The following is a 17,810-nucleotide window of genomic DNA, read 5'->3' on the forward strand; positions in this document are numbered from 1 at the left end:
GTCTTCAGAGTCTGTGATCTGTCCAGTGACCCACCCCCACCTCTTTCCCTCTCCGCCCACTGCCCACCCATTCACCGATCGGTCTCTCCTTCATTTATTCAACCACTCATGCATTCATTATAGATGCCATTCAGAGAGCTCACACACAATTTAAGAATTTTCAAATTAGTCTTGAAGGCAAATCATTTGTTGGCAAAGTGAAGGGGAGTAAAAACCAATTCCTGCTGACTAACCCAGAGAGGACTGCCACCAATTGCCTCCACTATTCCCCAGTTACTCGTGCTGAACCGGTGGGAATTATCAGGGGGGCTGCTTTTGATGTGCTGAAATGTCGGTCATATCAGAAGGATGTTGATGAGGTCACTTGGATTGGCCTCTCGTGATGATACACTTGCTGTCCAAACTGCTCTACTGTCATTGTCTCTAGGCTAAAATATACTTGCCTTAGTGACACAGCAACCCTTTTTGTTACAATTGTGCAGAATATGTCTTTCCACACTTTTTTCCTCTTTGCAGTCCTCTTTTCACAATGTTCTACAATCACCAGCAATACTCATGAGCAATCAAATCCAACCTGTTTTTAGGCCCACCATCCACTGTCCATGGTTCTGAAAACACCAGTGTCTATCCACTCCAACCACAATGGAAATGAATGGACTTATGCTAAAAAATAAAAAGGCCCAGTCCATATCAGGTTAACACCCCTTCTTTTACAAGGTCATTGTCAGATCAAACTTATATTTTGGGTTAAATCAATGTTAGGATATTTAATTACAGGCGTGCGTATGTTATGCTTTTGAGTTTTAAAATAATTCAGCTTTTTGTGACTTTTATTATTATTTGACCTACAGTGCGATTTTTGTCTTTAAGCAAACTATATATATATATATATATATATATATATATAGTTTGCTTAAAGGCTTGTCCACAAACAATATACAAACAATTTTAAGTTTACAATTAAAGCATATGGTGTTGTGTTCCTTTTTCAGATTTTTTCTATTGTTTTGAATAATACTCCAGAACCTTCTAATTCTGTTAAGCCGTTATCCTACCAACATCAAGTCACCCACATCATTCTTTTACTTGATGTGTGCTCTGCCCCTTTGGTCCCATAAAGGCTGAGAGCTCAGAACTTCACCTGGGATATTTTGTAGTGACAGTTGTTGTACCTTATATGACCTTTAAAAGCTGGTTCAGTCAAACTCATATAATAAGATAAGCAAGTGCTAAAACAAAACAAAATCTTAATTGAAATGGGGATAGAAACTAAGTTATATAAACTCATATCACAGGAATAATAAATTGTATAATTAAACCATACGGTATCATTTAAAAAATTTAATTTCTACCTTGTTTGTACATACAATACATGGTAATCAATGGAGTTTAATATATATATATATTTTTATTATAATTTTTTTTTGACATGTTGATTGCCCAAGATATAACAGTTTCTACTGATGAACCCTTTCAAGACCATTGAGAAACAATGGCAGGCAAGCCAGTCCAATCATAGGGTAATTATTCAGGATTCACAGTGTATCAGCCCCCTCCCTTAGACTCCCACACAGCTATCATCTACTGTTCATTCAGAAATTTCTTTCACCCCACTCTCTCTTTCTCCGTCTCCTTCCTCAGGGACTGTCCGGGTTCGCTGTCCGTGGTGCTGAAACACCCAAACCAATAATCATCAGGTATGACACTTTTTAGACAGGATGCAGACAGGTGTAATCTCTATCTATCTATCTATCTATCTATCTATCTATCTATCTATCTATCTATCTATCTATCTATCTATCTATATGTTAGGACTGCAGTGTTTTAGGCTCACATGGGTGGGGGTTAACTTTCAGTTGCAATATACGGCTACACTGAAGGCTGAAGTGAAGATTCTGTGAAACGTTGTAAAAACAGCGCGAGTGTCTTGAACGCAGCCTGCTACGAGAACTACAGTAACACAAACTACAGTTACTTTTTTTCACCCTCTTCTCCTCTCTCGTCTCGCGATAGAGCGGCGGAGTGGTTTGACTGGCAGTCGAGGTTGCAGCAGGCAGAGGGAGACGGTGGAAGGTAAAGCAGGGAGGCAGCATCATGGCGGACAGAGACAGTGGCAGTGACCACGGAGGGCCCACCGCAGGCCCCGGCTCGCTGCCCCCGGGTGCGATGGGTGCCATGTCCCGGCTGCAGCACGACACCGAGGAGCTTGCTTCGAAGCGCGTCGACATCCAGAACAAGCGCTTCTACCTTGACGTGAAGCAGAATGTTAAAGGCCGCTTCCTAAAGATAGCCGAGGTCGGGGCTGGGGGAAACAAGAGCCGCCTCACTCTCTCCATGTCGGTTGCTGTGGAGTTCCGCGATTATCTCGGGGACTTTATCGAACATTACGCCCAGCTGGGCCCGTCCAACCCGGACATAGTGCAGGATGAGCCCCGGCGGGCGCTCAAGAGCGAATTCCTGGTGCGGGAGAATCGGAAATATTACATGGATCTGAAAGAGAACCAGAGGGGGCGGTTCCTAAGGATCCGACAGACCGTTAATCGGGGGCCCGGATTGGGAAGCGCGCAAGGCCAGACCATCGCTCTGCCGGCGCAGGGTCTCATCGAGTTCCGCGACGCTTTGGCCAAACTCATCGACGACTACGGCGTGGACGAGGAGCCGGCGGAGCTCCCGGAGGGCACCTCGCTCACGGTCGACAACAAGCGCTTCTTCTTTGACGTGGGCTCCAATAAGTACGGGGTCTTCATGCGGGTCAGCGAGGTGAAGCCCACGTACCGGAACTCCATTACGGTTCCGTGCAAAGTGTGGTCCAAATTCGGCAACACCTTCTGTAAATACGCGGAGGAGATGAGGAAGATCCAGGAGAGGAGTAGAGAGAAACGGGCCTCCGAACTGCTACCTGAGGGCCCACACGGCGGCGATGACGGCGACGATGACTGACGCGGATATTAGGAGAGCAGAAATAAAACAACAAAGACTAAACTGAACTCTGAGAGAAAAAGGAGACTTTGAACTGTACAATAGAAAGAGAATTTCCAAGGGAATCACCCCACACACACAACCTCCACAGACATGGCAGCACCTCTGCTGTCTCCTCCGCTCATTTTACTGGATGTCACCCCACTTACCACCCATGTAACAGTAAGCCGCTGCTATCAAGGATTGAACTGTAAGATATGAACTTTTCCTACTTGATTTAAATGAACATGAGTGTTTATATCTCTATCAAACGACAGATTTTGCACACATCAAAGCTATTTCGAAAAAAAAATGTTTAAATGTTTTCAAACTGGTAATAGCTATACTAAGATTTAATCAAAACCAGAGGTCTATTATATAAAACGACGGTCTTCATGTAGAACAAATATTTGACATCAGCACAAAGAGTATATTATGGACTTTACAAAACCAAAATCAGATACCAGATGTATAGTTTATTTTAAAGGTACGCAGAATAAATATGAAAGCGCTCTAAAAGTGTATGAATTGCAGAACGCAGCACTACAGGCCTGTAAACACCTGACAGCATGTGTGTAGGCTCATGTTTTGAAAAGAAGTTTGGCAAAGTAGGCTATAGTCTTTAATTTGACCTAAAACCTAGTAGGCTAATGAAAGCATTTCTATCATGCCATTATGGAAAGGTTGAGACTCAAAGATAAATAGCCTATTTTGTGCACCTAAAACAAATGGGATAAATCTATCTCTGAGCTACTATATTAAATATCAACCCTCCTGCACCATGTCCATATAAACTTAAATGAAAAAAAGTGCTAACTTAGATGTACTAATTATGATTTTGTGAATCAGTTGTAAAAAAACAACAAAAAAATCCTTATTAAGATGCCCACGTTTTCTGTGGGTTAAGTTTTTTCTTGTGACTTTGTTGTTTTTTCCTCTGGGGAGGGGGGGGATGCAAAAGAATAAGGTCCACTTGTGGGAGCGCAAGGCGCGGAAAAAAAGAAAAGACGCGTCAGCGCGGCGATGCAACGCATCCTCTCTGACGTCATTACGACCCGTGCCTTATACACTCCACTCGTTTACGTGTTCTCACGTGGATGGTCTGTGACCTCGACCGCTGTGCGTTTTCATTTACGAGTGTTGTTATGTAGGCCGAAATATATACTTGCCAGGGCTGCGTTAATTCACACCCCTGTGGTGCATGGAGCATGGGTGGCAACACCAAAAGTAAGCTGCTGGGAGCTCGGGGACCAACAGTGATAGTGGACAGAAAACAGAGCTGGCCCTTTCAGAAAGATGAGAAGCCGTCGTCGTCGTACATACACTTTAAAATCAGCGGGGGGGGAGGGGGGCACTCTGGAGCCCAGAATCCCTAGCAGCACCCCTGCCTTGGTGGCCTCTCACAGAGTAGAGATGGTTCTCCCTGGAACAGGACAACGACCCAGGATGTACCACTGGGTGTCAGCGTGGAGATTGTTGGAGTTGTTACGGGTGGTTTTGCACACCATATGCACCATGTTAAAAAAAAAGAATAAAAAAAAAGAAGAACAGCGGCAACAAAAATAAGGAAATCAGGAGTGGCTGGATGAGGCTATTTGTCAGAGCTGAGGTGGATGCGGTTAAAGAGCCAGGCAGTCAGCCAGCCAGCCAGCCAGGCAGGCCAGCCGGCCGTGCCATGCAGCCAGTCTGAGCGCAGTCCCGTGGATGTAGAGGCCTATCAGTGCAGAGGGCCGAGGGTGTATCTATCTCTTTATGGTGCTACAGCCCCTTGATCGCTTCTTTGGGGCCTCGCCACTCAGAATATGTCACTTTGCATTATTCTTCTTCTGATGCTTTTTTTTTTCTCTTTCTTCTTTGTCCCTTCAAAGTTCTTTTCTCGACATTATGTTGTCCAAAACGTGTCAGGTTTCTCCCTCACAGGCAGAGAGGACGCCACTGACTAGTGTAGGACATTTCATATTAGTGTGCAATATTGTGTGCGTGCCAATCGCGGCATTGTATCACGTGTATAGACCTATTAAAAGACGAAAAAATGTATAGGCTATGTGATCAGTAGATATTCAAAAGCATGACGATGAGGTTGATGCATCTGCATTAAATTTCCGAAATGTGAAGTCTTTCTTTTCAAGCACTTGCTCAAAGTGGGAAAAAAAAGTCAGACTAGTAGTGAGATATTTTTCCTGTCATGTTCTGTAAAGACGTAGGCTGCCTTGTCCGTCTTATCAGTGCGCGTAGACTAGCTTGGGTGTTTTACGTCCCCCTATGGAGTCACCCCAGAGAAAAACCCTTTTCCTCTATGTTCCTCCCCCAACACGCACACACACACACACACAACACAGACAGTCAACAACCTCTAACTGTTAGCCTCTCTGCAGTGGCCTAGACTGTTGAAAGTTGAATAGTATCTTGGGGCTCGGGTCTAGGGGTAGCTGACACACACACACACACACACACACACACATACACTCTCTCTCCCCGTTGAGGCCTCTTGTCGCTATCTGAGTGTTTGGGAGGCCTCAAAAGTATTTGGAATGGTGTCTAGAACAGCACAAGGCCTACTGTCACCAGTAGCCAGGAAACTGTGTGTTTGGAGCCCGAGTGCGACTGCTCTTTCTCGCCTGGGAGTGCCGACCGCAGGACAGGTGAACTACGATTTTTGCTTGTCTGCGGTTTCACTCGAGCTCGGCAACAGTGATCGGCTGCAACTGACCCAAAGGACAGAGGAACTTGTTGTTGTTTTTACAATGAGGATCACAATCCTTCTCTCTTATGTGGGCAGACTCTGATCTCAGGTCTGCTCCTCTTTCCCAGCTCATGATTCAAAGCGTAAAGAAAGGCCCTGGCTCATTGTATTTGCAGTTAAACTAGTCCCGATGCTTAATTACGCTCCGTCACACACACAGGCCATTCCTTCTTTTCAAACCCAATCGACTTTTAAGCTTACACTGAAATGCTAGTTAACTATCGATGTGCTCCAAGTGGTTAGTTCACCTATCAGCTTTATTTAAAACAGGTTGGCCTGCAACTGAGCAAGTGGTGTGCTGCCTAGGTGACATGAAGGGGAAACACAGACTGCATGGATTGCAGGCTCAGCTGGATAAAAGCTGCTAATGCAGTTACAGACTGGGCCTGCCAGACATGTGGGAAAGCTGAGGCTAGACTGAAGCAGAATTCCCCAAAGCACACCTGGGCTGAAACAGTATCAGAAGTCATGTAGAATCTTCCTTGGTTTAAAAAAAAAAAAGAAGAGCTGATCTGTGTTTGATTGGGCATGGTCGCTGCAATAGAGCCCAGAAAAATGTTCCAGAAAAAGCCATCTGTTTCCACGCAGGACGTTTTGGCCTAGGTTTGTCTCTGAGTGCTGGTGAAAGGCCTGATGAAGCCTGGCACTGCACTGTAGGGGCTTAGCAGCAGCAGCAGCAGCAGCCTGCCCTGACCTACTGACCGGACAGATCCTGTTAGGACTTTTCTCTCCGTTTTTGGAGAAGAACAGGAAGTCTCTTTCCCCTCTTGCAGTGATGACTACATTTCTACGTGCTGCCCATTGAATTATAAAGAAAGCCATATCCATTTCTAACACGCATACAAGCCACCTTGGAGTATGTGCCCACCAACGAACATGTGAGGTCAACCCGAGTTCAACATGATTCTGGACTCTCTGTTGTGACACAGCACTTATTCCCCAAAGTGTTCTAGCTTTAGCTTGATTCAATTTAGGCCTCCAGGAGGCTCCTGCTACATGAAGACTGGAAATACAACACTCTCTTTCTCTAATGGCCAAATATATGGAGAGCCTAAACCTGCTGATAAAGTTCACTTTGTGAATGCCTCACTCTGTGAAACGCACATGTTTCTTTAAAGATTAAAAATCGTTTTGTCATCGCCAGGTGCTACTGGGTCGGTTGTGCTTTTAGAGCAGAACGATTCTGTTGTGAAACACGACTTGTCCATTTTGGGTCGCAGTTCTATCTGAGTTATAGAGAAAAAGAGGGGGGGACTTGTAATGTTGCTGAACTCAGTGTGATCAAATCTGATTTCTCCGTTTATGAGAGCTCACCCAGTGGCACAGCAAAATCCGTAGTGACCTATCAGCCATGTTGTGCCCACGTCATCCACTTCTGGGACTCAAATGCAAAAAGGGAGGCAGATTTTTTTTGGGGGGGGGGGGATTCTTGTGAAAAGCGTCAGTGGTCACGCTGTGTGCTTTCCTCGGTGGCTCTGGCTACGTTTAGTGCACATGGGTGACGGCGCACTGAAGCTGCTTAGCATTGACGAGAATGATGTTCTGATTTATTATACAGCGGCAGCCATCGTAGCAATCCTTAATCATGATGTAATCCTGCCTTTCGTCTGTTATTACTACACTGTTCATTTTGTCAAATTTTAGTCAGTAGAGTTTATTTTTGTTGTTGCTCAAACAACAGGTGACCAGACCATTCCTCACACATTTCAACTGACGGAAATAGAAGAAAAAAAATGAATCGTTATTCAAAAGTGCAGCAGTAGCTACTTGTCGCATGTACTCAAAGTCAGACTGCTATGATGGCTCCAGCTGTAGGCTCTTATTCCTCCTGTCTTAAGCAGGGAGATTATTCACGTTTCTGACTGCATTCAAACAGCCACATGTACATGACTAACTTCCACAATTACTGACTTGAAGCTGACTTCCACACGGTGTTTCAGACAACCAAATCTGCTCTGTTTCTGGTTTCAGTGTTGTAGTCTTTCATTGGCCATTCAGAGTTCCTGGTTGATCACACAGCCAATGGCAGACTCTGGTCAAAGCCGAGCACTATATGACTCACCACAAACCAGTGACAGAGGAGCTCATTCAGCACGTCTTCTTTTTGCTCTTGCACCGAGTAGTAGGGTCCATCGTGTTCGCAGACTGTACAGGCTACTATTGTGTATGGTTACAAAGACATTCTTTCAAATGTTTTGAAGATGTTGGGAAATGGATCCTGGATTGTAAGGGGTGGGGGTCAATGCACAATGAACATATCCCATGTCACTGTTTGGTCTAAATCCCTTTACCATCCCCATATGAGATAATATGTTGTATCTTTCAAAAATATTTTATCTGTGGCGTGTGTGTGTGTGTGTGTGTGTGTGTGTGTGTGTGTGTGTGTGTGTGTGTGTGTGTGTATATATATATATATATATATGGTTTGTTATATATGATGATCCTCCTTTCAGAAAAATATAACATGTAAACAGGAAAAACATATTGCTGTTTTTTTCCTTTGTATTTTATACTTACAGAAAGCATTGAATAAAAATGGATAAATACTTGCACTTTAGATATATTAAGAAAAATAAAAATCTGCATATTATTTTTGATAGGGATCTCACATTCAAAGAGTATAAATTACAGGCTTTGTGACTATTGCTGGACAGAGATGTATTGAGTTCTACTTATTGAAGTATATTTTGTCTGTGTGTCAGAAGGTTTACTAAAGTAAATTGCATGATAAAGTAGTGCTACACCGATATTGTTTTTTTAGTTGGTAAAAATGTCTGAAAACTGTGATAACAACCCTCTTGTATAATGTTTAACCTCTCCTCACCCCTTCTAGAATATTTCTTATTGAAATATGGCCTTTCCTGACTACATGACGATGGTGCTTACTTTGGCTTTGACATCAAGCTTATCCTATACATCTCAACATCATCATAACTTGCGTCCTTAAACTTCATTACTTTCTGTTATGTACTCTCACTACCTTATTAAATTTCCGTTGATGGCAAAAAAAGGTGTGCTGTTTTGTACGTTGCCGTTTGTTTTAATGTTGGGGGAGCCTTGTTGTCTGAAAAATGACTAATTGCGCAATAAAAAGTCATTCCACATGTCCCTGTCTCTGCACAAATGTCTCAGCGCTACAGTTTTTCATTAGGAATGGGCCTAATAAAACTGAAAGAAATATATTTGAATGTTCATTATCTGTTGCCCAAATTTCAAAAGACTTATTCCTATCTTTATGTTAATTAACACTGTTTGGATACATAAATGAACACAGTAGTACAGTAGTACAGTTGATTAAGATATCGTATATAGAATGACCGTGCGTCAATCGGATGTCAATTATTTGAGTAGGGCTGGGTATCGCTGATTTCCCAAATCGATTTGATTCTGATTACCAAGGTCCTGATTCGATTAGATTTCCAATTCAATATCAATAAGTTTAGGGGAATTTCAATTACAATACCAGTTTTGCTTAGACTGGGTAAACGCAGCCCGATCTGCCGGTGATTTGATTTCTCCCTGCAGCTTGGGCTGGAGACCTGTATGTTTATCTATCCTGCTTCCGTTACAAATTTGCGGGAACCAATCACAAACTGGCTTATCCACCTATTGGCGGGTTTAACACGATGACGATAGAGAAGCGACAAAGCAGCTTCTTGTTTACATTCAACATGGCGGCCACCGAAGCGCAGCAACCTGTTGATGCCGCTGTCGCTGCTGTTTTAAAAGATTTCAAAGGCAAGTTTTCCCTGAAAATGGAACAGAAACTTGCCCTGGAACAATTCCTACAAAAGAAGGATGTGTTTGCCTTACTACCGACCAGCTTTCTTTGTTTGTTTTACTACAGACCGGCTTTCGCTCTGCTTGGCTCTGCAAAGTACGTCACCCGGATCGTTGGTCTGATTGGTTGAAGGACTATCCAAGTGCGTACAGAGTCATTTGAACTATGCCCGTTGATCACGCCTTTTGTGCAGTAGAAAATACTGAGCAGACTCCCCAGACTAATGTTCAATCTTAAAAGATTGAGCTTGGTCTGCTGATAGCCAGACTAAGTTTTGCTTCAATAGAAAAGAGATTCTCAGAGAACCTATGCTGTAAATTGTGCAAGCAAGAAGCAAAAAGCAAACCACAAATTTTTCATAACGCACAAGGTTAACGTTGACGTTAATGATTAACCCCAAAAAAGTCAGTTTTATAGTACCACATCCATGGTGAAAAGGCATATATTAAAAATCGATTTTCTGGATTTCATTAATCAATATCAGATCACTCAAACAAACCTAGCCCTATGTTTGAGTTTATTTCATTCATCTCTGCTAAACCTATAATCATTTAAACCTTATCCCCCAGTCATCTGTCTTGGGAAAGATTCTGTATACTAATGAATAAATATTGCACAAACACAACAGGAGGGTAACAACAGTGGACGGATACAAAGATCAGATTTTAAAACAGCGCTCCAGACATCTGCTTTTGACTTCCACGTGGAAATCAAAGGTAGAGTACCAGATTGTTACCACGGCAGGAAAGAGGACACGCTGTTGACAGAACAGTATTAACTGTTATCGGCCAGGTGAGGCTTTTTCAGCCTGCGGGGGACAACGGGTCAGTGCACAAACAGCAATAACACCTGATAGCACCTTGCATTACATTGTCAGGTATTGTGAACCAAATATTATAACTAGAGATGTTCAGCTCCGATACTGCCTAAAACGCTGGTATCGGTATCAGGAAGTACTGGAGTTTATGCACCGATCCGATACCACGTAATAAAGCCCTAAAGAAAATCTACATTAAAGTAGTTTATTTATGTTCTTTTTCCGTTATAACTGACTGTCAAACTGGAGAATAAAAGAAAGTTCTGGGGCATTCATTGTTTGTGTTTGTTCATGTTTCACAAAGAGTTTAACCTGAGCCAGACCGACAACAAAGGTAGAAATCATATCACATCCATACAGGGATAGTACTATACAGCTGTTAAAACATAATGAAATATATGACACTCTGGCATCGGATCGGTACTCGGTATCGGCCGATATGCAAGTTCAGGTATCGGAATCGGTATCGGGAAGCAAAAAAGTGGTATCGGGCCATCTCTAATTATAACCAGCTGATTTAGTGGCAGTGACTTGCACAACAGTCAGAGTTGTGAGAACAAATATGCTAAGATTGTGAAATTTCAATTTAATGAATTCCAAAATGCTCATTATTGAATTCTCTTCTACCATAAATCACAATAATTGGTAGTCCAGGGTGAATAATATCAGGGTGGACAGTGCACTCAAAAAGCTTTTAACAAATCAGTGATATCAGGTATTTGGTTATTCGAAGGGAAGGGATTGATAAAGAAAGGTGGGGGTTTTTTTATGTACAAATTCTAACCACAATGTAATTTCAGTGATAATATTATTGCCTAAACACTGCAGTGCACAATAATGAACAAACATGTTTAGTAGGAATGCATTTCTGAAGTAAACAGAAGTTTCAAGCATTGACTTGTCTGACACCTAACAGGCTGATTTAAATGTGACTCTTCAGTAATTACACTGGCAATAGCATAGTGGTAATATATACTATATATAAGCTATATCTTAACGTTCTCGGAAGGTATCTTTTTCATTTGAAGAATACAGTCCCTCCTTTTTGAATTTTGTGGACTTTTTGCAGTCATCTGTGCTATATCAAACTAATGCAATTACAGCCTATAAAGGGATACTGAAATGGCAAATAAGATTTGCACAGTTTGGTTTTATCTATTGGCTGTGTTATAAGCTTGCTGGGGTTATTTAAAAACGTAAGGAGCAGAAACATACTGTACTCGAAACACAGTGGTAGCATCACAAACACCCTTTAGGCACAAGGCATGTTGCCGAAGACGCAATATGAAGACAAAAGGCATTAAACAATGTGTAGGTGTCTGTTCAACAACGTAATGTGTCTGGCCGCTAAATAACCATGCGGATCCTTTTGTTAAACTAGCTAGCTGGCAAACTAGCTTAGCCTTTTTTGGAATGTCAGAGCAGGTTACTATAATGAAAAGAAGATGAGACCATGCTAATTAAAACCCAAACCCCCTTTGGATAAGGACCTTTTTGTGGATAAGACATAATTTAAGTATAAAATTACAATTTATAAAACATCGAAATAATTAATATAATAAATAATTATAAAATGAATTTATATAAATAAATAATTTGTTAAAAAGAGGCCTTCTCATGCTGCGTTCCAGACAGCCCGTAACGTACGACTTGGTAGCGTTCCAGGCAAAGTCACCACAAACCCTTCTAGCTAGAGTTGGCTAGCGTTAGCCAGCAGCTACCTAACATTGACGTTAGCTAGCGTTAGCTGATACTAGCGATTTCTAGTCATTTGATAAACATAACCTGCAGTTGTACACAATCGTATGTGTATTGTTTTGATTAAAATGTTCGAAATTACTTTACGTTGCCTACTTATGTATATTTATTTCTATTTCTCACCGTTAATCGCCATTAACTGTAACCTACTGTAACCTGGAGTACAATGAGTTCACGGGGAGTAAGTTAGGGGTTTGACTGCCGTTCCAGGGCACTTTCATGGGTAGAAGGTTGTGAAAACACGAGTTACGAGTTGCCTGGAACGCAGCATTACAGGCATGTCACAGCAGGACAAGCACAGGTGTTACTAATTAATTAATTAGGACTACATTGTAACTAGCTTATGCTATTTTACTAGCTTAGGGACCGTTTGGTATTTATGGAATGGACCACCGGAGGAAAATAGGGGAGGGTCATGTCTTTTTATTCTTTGCTGGGGGAGGGTCGCCCAACATTTTTTACTCTGGGAAGGAGGGTCACCCAACTTCATGAAAAGAGCAACATTTGCAAAGTGTAGCTCTCACCAGGGATTTCTACCAGATGCAGAACGGCTGTGGAACGGCGGCGGAGTCATTAGGTTTCCATTAAAGTCAATGTTTGCATTTCCACCGGTTGTAGAACGGCTGCGTTCCGACTCCGGCTCAGCTCCGGCGGTCCGCAGTCCTCCGGAGCAGATACGCAGAGCTTCTATTTTTGCCGGACGCCGGAGAGCTCCGCAGCAATTCGGCACACGGCAGATAGGGCGGGACAGGAAGTCGAGCACAGAAACAAAATAAACATCCGGTTAATTTTCAAAATAAAATACACCGTGCTCACGGCGGATCATATTTCCCTGCACTACACCTCGAAAACACAGCACAGAGCTGTTTCCCCTCTCCTCTGGATGGAAACTAACTGTTGTTGGTTTTGTGGTTCTATTCTACGTGAATTGGGGGGCCTCGTGACTACAGCTGTCAGTCATGGCCGCAGCCGTTCCGCAACAAATCCGGACCTGGTGGGTATTGACGGACGGCGGCGCACGCAGCAGACGCGCAGCGGAGCCGGTCCGCAGCCATTACGCATGTTGTGGAAATTAGTCTCGGCCCCCCATCAGCACCCTAGCAGATGGGTCTGACCGCATATGTGGAGTTTGCTGGGGGCACTGCCGCCCTGGTGGCTGAAAAGGGTAATTGCATTGTTTAAAAAATGAGTGGAATAATTAGGCCTACGTTTGGCTTGACCAGATATTTTATAAATATTTTAAATAACACAAAACAACTAAATGGTGGTATGTAATACATCTAATTTCATATACTGCTTTAGTAAAAAAAAATCTGGATCTTGCCATGCCAAGATGTCCTAAAAAGGTTTCCTAAATGCCATACATTTGTTGTCAGCTTGATTGCGCGTTTTGTGTAAATTTGTGTAAATTTGGACTGTAACACGTTTATTCCACTTTGTTTAAACGGCGAAGTGGAGAGGCCTCGTTCACCTGTTTGGAGCTGGCCGGGCAACGTGACACGCGTAGGCCTTGCTGGATAAACCGTGTCATTTTTTGTGGATCTACTGATCGCTGTGGATTACTTTTTTTTCGTGTCATTGGATTACGGCAAATTACGGATCTTTTTTCTTAACGTGTCTTAACGTTTTATGGTGTGATTGCGCTGCGTTTGGAAAGCCATCTCAACAGACTGTAAATCGAACACTGATTGTTCACGGTTACATTTTAGTTGAATTATTCCACCACCGTCTGTCTATTGCCTCCCAAAACAGCCGTACCGCGATTGGCGATTGATTATTACCCAGTGTGCTTTGTTGAATGGTCTCAATGTTTTATTGTTTTATTTCATGTGAATTAGGAGTAACTTAGTATTTGAAGTAATGCAGTAATGCAGGATGTGTGCATTTAGTTTGCATGCTTATTGTGTTTCCCCAACAATGTTAGTGAGTAAATTTACTGAAATGACCCCCACACCATAACAGAGGAGTGTGATGCGTCAGATTAGAAAGCAGAGGTTAAACTGTTATCTCATATAGCTGTAAACAAACAATGGACATCTGTACCTCTTTGCCAAGCGCAAACCGGGGGGGCGTGGTCAAGCATGCTTCCAGCTTGTGGTTTAAGCAGTAGCCTACCGTAGTGATATCAGAGGGGATAGAGTGGGAGATAAGGGCGATGCTCCAACTTTTTTTTTTAAATTCTCTGCCCTCTATTCAAAATCGTCCCGTGAGGCTTTAAAGGCTTCGTTTTATTTAAATGGGTGAGTTATTTAAACGTCCACCCCCCTAAACAGTTGTCATGAAAGGGGATATTAGCTTTAGAGACCAAAACCGTTTTTGGACAGTTTTGGTACCAGGCTGTAAAATTGTTTATTTCTGTTGTGAATTTGGGATTTTAAACCCTCGTGTTGTCTTCCCGTCGATCACGCAGCTTTTTGTCATTCTGTGTCAAAATGAAAACCTCTTTTTCGACACTTTTGTGGCTTTTTTGACGTTTTGAAGCTTTTTTTCCCCAAGTTTTTTGCCACCTTTTCCGATGTCTTTGTCGATTTTAGTTACATTTTTATTAATGTTTTTAACGGGGTTTTTTTTAAATCAAGTTTTTGAAGCTTTTTATGACTTTTTTGTCACTTTTTTACAAGTTTGTCACTTTTTCTGATGTCTTTTCTGAAAAAGTTTTTCTTGTTTTTTTCCCACGTGTTTGAAGCATTTTTGTCACTTATTTTTCAAATGCTATAAAATCTAATAAAATACCCAAATTAAGTGAAAGTATTGAACTGATCATTTATAAAATACCCAAATGAATTGAAAGAATTGAACTGATCATTTATTTTACGCTAAAGAACGTTGTATGAACCATCCACGTTATTTTTTTGGGACAATTTGTTGAAAGAATCCCACATTTGACCCGAGGACAACAGGAAGGTTAAACATAATACATCCATGGTCTATGGGGATTGACTCGCCTCAAGCGGCCACTCAAGGAACTGCAGTTCAGTCTACAAGCTGCAGCTTGAATAACACACATAACATGACAAACATCATTTTCAGCATCTTACTGATATGTAATAATTACTTCAATAAAAAATACTTTACTTGACATAAGCTAGCGTTAGCTTAATTTAGTATCAGGACAGTAACTTGATGTTATGCTTAAAAGAAGGATTAACATATACTTCTTGTGATTTAAAATTCAAATTCAACACGTTCGTAACAGTAAAATAATGTTAAATATCCTTTTATCTGTATAATGTTATTTCATGTTGCTTACTATTGGTGTTTCGAATGAACATGCAAAAGGAGGAGCACAAAAGTCTGCCTCTTTCTGTGAGTCTTTATGTTCACAACGGCGGGTCTTCCTCCGGATCAAGATGGCGGCAGCAGAGACGCATCTCACAAGCCGGATGCGACCTTAGCACTAAATCCTACACACTGCTCCTCTAAAGGTGCCCTGCCACACGTATTTCATGACTTTGTGCTAATGTCTGAAGTTCTACCATGGACTCTGGAAATTTTTTTGTGGAAAAAATGCCTTGGTTACCTTGTTTCAAGCCATTCTAGCGTGGTATAGAAAGCCTACAGGAAGACCCAGCTTGATTTCTGCCAGTTCTCATTACTATTCAACAAGCTAAGCTGTTTGAATCTGATTGGCTAACAGCTAGCCAATGAGAGCCTGGCTGTCAGAATCCTTTACCCAGCCCAACTGGGCGAGCTAATGAATAGTAATGAGCTCAGGCAATATGACGTCAGACTGACCAGATTTTGTAATTCGCCTGATTTCTCTGCTTATTTCTTTTCAGTGGCTAGAGCTGACAGAGGAGGTAGCAGTTCATTTTCACATTCACGACATAACACAAACACATATGGACCTAACATATTTCAAAAAATGCAAGTAAAAACGGTTTTGTATGTATGGCAGGGCACCTTTAAATAGAACAGTGCCATGTAATTAGTAACACTTGTGCTAGTAGGAAAAGCACAGGCCTACAATTGTTCCTGCTGCTACCTCACTCACTCTAGCATGGTTTAGGGTTCCAACTGTCTTTCTTTTGTCAAAAGTTAAACATATTGTTTTTTAACATAGTAGAATAAAGTATAAATCTTACCCTTCTGTGGAGTTTCTTTATTCTGTTGTTCAGTCACATATTCACACACTGCCAGCAGTTTCAGGAACACAAAACTTTCTCAGACTGTTAGCATCTTTTGGACCTTATTTTGACATTCAGTGGCACCATATTTGTTAGCTGCTTGACGTCCCAACTTTTTGTTTCGGCAAAGACTTAAATGTAACAGGAGCCGGCTAAAATATTTTGCAAGTTATGTGGGCTTACTAGAGACTTTTGGGGCTAAAAAGATAGACATAAAAACTTGCTAGCCTAGCAACATTACAGCTGAAAACCATCCATAATGCAACACTTTCTTAAAGTAACAGGCACTCTTTAGCACAATTGAGCGGGTACTGAGAGAAGCTGCTGTTGTAAATAAATGAAATACTGCTTAGTTCTTTTCTCAAAATTCTTTTCCCAACCCACTTTTTTTTCCCAGAAAAGACCAATATATGCCAGCACGATAGCATGCTATCTTGGTTTTTCTAAGCTCTTTTCTTTAGATAGCTAATTAAATTATGTCATCTTATTCTTACTATGGTGAGGTAAAATTACATATTTCATTCCCTGTCCCACTTCTACAGTTTGTCATGTCCTCAAGACAAATGACTGCATATTTTGTGTAAAATGTGGACCAATGCTAATTCCCAAAATGTTCATTATTGAATCTCCTCTACCATAAATCACAATAAATGGTAGTCCAAGGTGAATAATATCAGGGTGGTGGACATACACTCGAAAAGCTTTTATCAAATCAGTCATATCAGGTATTTGGTTATTTGCAAGAATGGCATGGATAAAGAAATGTTTATTTTTCTTTTATTCTAAAGCAGTGCTATAATGGCCTGAGATATACCAATATGCTGACAGTTGAACAGGACATCCATTTGATAAAATGTTCAACTTCTTAGGCTAATATAGTGATCTTATGTGTTAAATAAAAACAAATAAATTGTTTATCTTGTTCCATCAATCAAAAAAAAAATACAGTCAGGTCAATTAGCTATAGTTATAGTTGATTGACCTGACTGTATATATTTTTTAAGGTCACAGTGTTTCGGTTTTGAAGCTAACATGCAATTATAGATCAGTCATTTTGAGGTCAAAACAGCTCACTGTTGGGAAGTATCAGTCTGTAGCATGACATAAAATGCGATCAGCATCTCTCAGCTGCTGTAGCAGAGCCCCTTCCAACATGTCTGCTGATGCAGGAGAAATACTGCAAGACACCTGGGGGGAGAATTGAAGTGGTCGAGAGGGTGGTGCCTTTTAAGTTTACGTTTGATGCATTAAAAGAAAACAGGGAGATGATACAGCAATGTGTTACACTGTCGTTTACTGGAAGCTGCTCCACGCATTGTTTTGCAAAAGATATGAATGCTGCACTGATACACACAAATGTAATACCACTGTCAGTGTGTTTAGTGTTATGCTACACCATGCAGTTTTTAAAAGGTCTCATGGTGCGGACTTTCAAATGCTTTTTTTTTTTGTGACGTTAATGTAGTTTATTATGGCACGATACATAACGTATGCCATATAACATCATTTGTATCATAAGAGGCCTGTTTTGTGAATCTAGTTTTCTGACTTGGGTTTCAACTCTACAACAATTATTAATTTTTACATGGGTTGGATGCTGTTGCTTTTAGGTACTTGTACACTTGT

The 17,810-nt window shown here is 41.5% G+C and overlaps 1 protein-coding gene across 1 annotated transcript; it reads left to right on the top strand.

Moving 5' to 3' along the window:
• The first annotated feature begins 2,009 nt into the window (after positions 1-2,009).
• Positions 2,010-8,805, top strand: purab (purine-rich element binding protein Ab). Its single transcript, XM_028588750.1, has one exon. The coding sequence runs from the start codon at positions 2,095-2,097 to the stop codon at positions 2,938-2,940; it is 846 nt and encodes a 281-aa protein (XP_028444551.1). The 5' UTR covers positions 2,010-2,094; the 3' UTR covers positions 2,941-8,805.
• The last annotated feature ends 9,005 nt before the right edge of the window (positions 8,806-17,810 follow it).

The sequence above is a fragment of the Perca flavescens genome, chromosome 10, assembly GCF_004354835.1.
Source record: "Perca flavescens isolate YP-PL-M2 chromosome 10, PFLA_1.0, whole genome shotgun sequence".
Taxonomy (NCBI): Eukaryota; Metazoa; Chordata; class Actinopteri; order Perciformes; family Percidae; genus Perca; species Perca flavescens.